Source organism: Stegastes partitus, unplaced genomic scaffold (assembly GCF_000690725.1).
Source record: "Stegastes partitus isolate 25-593 unplaced genomic scaffold, Stegastes_partitus-1.0.2 Scaffold1693, whole genome shotgun sequence".
Taxonomy (NCBI): Eukaryota; Metazoa; Chordata; class Actinopteri; family Pomacentridae; genus Stegastes; species Stegastes partitus.
This window is the reverse complement of record NW_007579424.1, coordinates 43648-45022: the sequence shown is the minus strand read 5'-3', so window position 1 is coordinate 45022 and position 1375 is coordinate 43648. Positions and strand designations below refer to the sequence as shown.

Sequence of the window (1375 nt, the reverse complement as noted above, 5' to 3'; positions counted from 1 at the left end):
ACTGAAGACCCAGGATTTACCCTGAAGATACCTCGCTAACCCCAGATCCTGCTTCCAGGCCCCAGGTCCCGACCAGGTTAGGTTCATAGAGTCTGTTATTACCGTAACTGACCGAGGTCTTCAGTTAACTCTCTCTGTGAAACGGGCTAGCGGTAGCCTCTGTCTCTGGTTGGAGGTACCTCCCTTTGTGAAACGGAAAACTCTGAGTTCCCTTCATTTCAGGGTTAACAGACTCAGAGTTTTGACAAAACCTGCTTCGTGAAACGGACCCCTGTAGGCGTGTTTACCTGTTGTGTGTAGCTGTAGGTGTTCATGTCGGGTCTCTCTGGAGAAGCAGCTGAGCCTCCGTCCTGTTCATCCTTTCAGAAATAAAGATAGCATTTACGCTTCTTTCTGTGGAAGTGACAGTAAGATCTACGACACGATGGAACCATGAAGTCCAGTTTCAGTGCTGACAGGTAGGTCAGCTGACAGTGTGTGAACAGGTGTGCTACCTGATTGGTGGAGGGCTCAGCAGCACTGTAAACACCTGACGTCTGGTAGCTCTGATCTGAAAAGAGGTGAATGTACCGTCACTAATGTCTGCGTCATGACTGCTCTGATGATCAACAGCGTGATGCTGGGCAGCAGGAACTTTTAAGGAACATTTATAGGATCGACCCTCTCATGGTTCCTTTCTGTCCACTTTCATTTTAGCATTCAACTGGTTCAACATGAACTCGGAGACCAGAGCAACACTTACAGGATGTAGCTGTGTTCTATGTAGGACACAGAACAACAGGTTTGTTCTGTTAGAAATAACAAAGGTGCTAACACTTTTTTTTAGTTCTTTCAAGAACGTTTTCAGTCAGAGGAACCGACCCTGGAGGAGGAACTCTGATCTCCCTGAAAGCATTCCTGATGGAGGTTCTTGCAGTGGAAAGCAGGAGAACATGACTCACCCTGGGTGCTGTAGAGGAACTCCTCGCTGTACTCCGCTGCCACAGACAGACACGAGTCACATCAGAGGTTCTAAAAGCATCTGCAGGAACATGTCTGATGGAACTGAACAACACTGAACATGATCTATCGTATGAATATGAACAAACACGAACAGGATGCTGTACTGAGATCTATTTCTGTGGAGTAAACTCTGGTGGGGTTTCTGTAATATTTACTGATCTGAGGATGCTGGTAATTAAATATTAATGGTGTTTCCTTCAAGGTTGTAGTGTATTTATGGAATGAGTTAAAAGAATACTGTTGGATTTTCTCCATCTGTTGGAGCTTGTGGAGCCACTTTACATCCTACCCTCTAACTCTACATCTACCCTCTAACTCTACATCTACCCTCTAACTCTACATCTACCCTCTAACTCTACATCTACCCTCTAAC

At 45.6% G+C, this 1375-nt stretch overlaps 1 protein-coding gene across 1 annotated transcript in view; it reads right to left on the bottom strand.

Annotated features, from left to right (window-relative positions):
- The window catches only part of alg13 (ALG13 UDP-N-acetylglucosaminyltransferase subunit), a 17102-nt gene that overhangs the window by 3936 nt on the left and 11791 nt on the right, over positions 1-1375 (bottom strand). Inside the window, exons 17-19 of the mRNA XM_008301636.1 lie at positions 942-977; positions 495-550; positions 270-359 (exon numbers count right to left, since the gene is read on the bottom strand). Coding sequence (XP_008299858.1) covers positions 270-359; positions 495-550; positions 942-977 — 182 coding nt within the window. The remainder of the gene's footprint in view (positions 1-269; positions 360-494; positions 551-941; positions 978-1375) is intronic.